At 57.8% G+C, this 2375-nt stretch overlaps 1 protein-coding gene across 1 annotated transcript; it reads right to left on the reverse strand.

Moving 5' to 3' along the window:
- Positions 1-566: 566 nt before the first annotated feature.
- Positions 567-1420, reverse strand: SPRG_13642 (hypothetical protein; the record flags this gene model as incomplete). The annotated part of the gene is made up of 2 exons (XM_012353095.1): positions 567-684; positions 729-1420. 2 exons carry the CDS (start codon positions 1418-1420, stop codon positions 567-569), a joined length of 810 nt encoding a protein of 269 aa, XP_012208485.1.
- Between the last annotated feature and the right edge of the window lie 955 nt (positions 1421-2375).

Here is a 2375-nt window from a genome sequence, read left to right on the forward strand (position 1 = left end):
GGTAGTACTACGTACGTCCCTATATACCGGATCGCGCCGTACATGGGCCTCAGCTTTGGCATCTACTCGACGCTCGCCGACCTCTCGACGACGCATCCGGTATCTTTTCACGTAACCTTGGTTTTTACACAGAGTTTGCGAACGTAGAAACTAGCAGTCTCCTTTTTCTTCATTCGCTCGCCGGGCCGTGGCTGCGCAGGCGGCGGCGCGGGGGCTCGTCTTGCTCTTCTGTAGTCGCCCGGGGGCGACTGTGGCCGCGGGTGAAGCCCATGATGACATGTTGCGTCAAGGCCTTCCAGGCTTTGCCGTCAGTGGCAACGCTACGCAGTTTGTTGAGGTCCTCCAGGGACACCAGCGACTGAGGCGGCGTCAGCGACGGGAGGTCCGTACCAACCCATTTCAGCGGCACGTCGACACACGTTCATCGTGCTGCGAAGGCGTTCCTCCGGTCTCTTGACCCTGGTATGAAAGACTCGCATTGACAACACGATCGAGTCGCTACGACACAAAAGGGTGCATTCAGGAAACAAATGTTCAGGCTCCACACTCCATCATGCATGGTACTCTTAAGCCGCGGCCGTGGCATGGCTCGCGCGGCGCTGCTGTTTTAGCTTGGTCTTCTTCTTGAGGTGCTTGGTGAGGGCGATCGGCGGTACGACAAACACGGCTGCGCACGCGAGGACACTGGCGCCCGTCACTGCGAGGCCCGCGGCGACCGAGCCCACGACCAGCGCCGACCCGGTCGCGACGGTCGCCAGCACCGACTTGGTGACAAACCGAATCGGCGCCGTGGGCCGTACAACAAGTGCTTCGAGTGTAGCATCGCGAGCGGGAGGCAGTGCACCTTCGAGTGCTCGCTCCACTCGGCGAGGCAGAGCCAGCAAAACTCGTGGCCGCACCGCAGGCACGTCATGTGGTTGCAGCCGCCGTGCTTCTCGATCGGCCATTGACAGCGCGCGCACGTCTGCACGGCATGCCGGTCGCAATACTTGCGGAAGCGTCTGTCCTTGCAGACCGGCCATGCGTGGAAGCGATCGCCACACTCAAAGCAGCTCTCCGTGTCGCAGGTTGCACAGTAGACGCGGCGCTTGGACGACGACGACTTGTCCATGTTCAACGGCGCACCGCACTCGGGGCGTGGGCAGTAGCGCGTGCCTTGCTGGATCTCGAGCTGCGTATTGAGAAACCGCGTGTACTTGACAAACAAGCTCGGCTGCATAAAGAGCTCGACGTTGGCGAGCGGTGAGCGGCACGGACCCGGACACACGAGCTGGCCGGATGTCACTTGGCCGCCATTGACCTTGTGGCGCACGTAGTGACGCATGCAGCGGAGGCACGCGATGGCCGGGCACGCATCGCAGCGCCAGACCGCGGCCGCCACGTGGCTCGGCTCGAAGCAAATGTTGCAGAGCTCGTCCATCGCTTCGAGTGTTGTTGTTTGAGAAGTACAAGCGTCATAACGGCTCGCGCTAAGCTTCGCGATCCAAAATCGAAGGTTTCGAGGTGCGGTTTCTGCTGGGTTTTGGAGGGAACACGCTGCGTCGAGTGGCGTCTTCTTTACCGTTGACGCGTGCGTGCTCGCAACGGTGGCAAGGTACGCAGCGACGTCAATATATATGAGCCAAGAAGGGAGAACCTTTTTGAGTTTATCAATCGACAACAACGAAAGTGTCCATCATGTTGAGTGCGATCGTTGGCGGCACGTGACGCTGCCTAAGGTGATCGGTATCTCGTACACGAGGGGTGCAACGAGGACATTGCTGTTGAAGCCGTTGAATCGAACGAGACCGGGGAAGCATGCCGGGGAAGAGTGCTCTTCAACGGTAGGTTGCGTGCCGTTATCCACAGTATACATAGGAGACGTGTCACGTCTAAACGAACAATTCATTTGCAAACGTGGCGTCGTTTTGCTGGCTGACGCACCTTTGTTGGTGTCGCTTCGTTGTTGGAGCTTGACTGCTGGAGAGGGCAGTATCCTAATTTACGTGGTGCACCGGTACCAGCATCCCAGAAGTCAGCGTGTCGTGTCTCAATCCGGCAACCCATTGGCTATATATCAATCCATTTTGATCAATGAAACGCAGTTTCATTCATTGGTCTAAGCCAATCATACCGCGCCAAATGTGTCCTGTTAAGTGCGACATCGAAAGCCTTGTGAAGTGCTGTCACAGCTGTACCACAATCGCACTTGACTGAAATTCACGCAACTTTCCGATAAGGTGCGAGCCCGAAAGCCCGCGAAAACTGAAAACTGCAGCAAGCGCCGTCGTGGCAACTACCGGTAACCGAGGCTTCGCATTCCAAAGTTCCTACGAGCTCACCCCGCACGGGACCGGTCATATGCAACGATGAAGCATGCAGGATGATAGAGTAGG

This window comes from Saprolegnia parasitica (assembly GCF_000151545.1).
Source record: "Saprolegnia parasitica CBS 223.65 unplaced genomic scaffold supercont2.114, whole genome shotgun sequence".
NCBI lineage: Eukaryota > Oomycota > Saprolegniomycetes > Saprolegniales > Saprolegniaceae > Saprolegnia > Saprolegnia parasitica.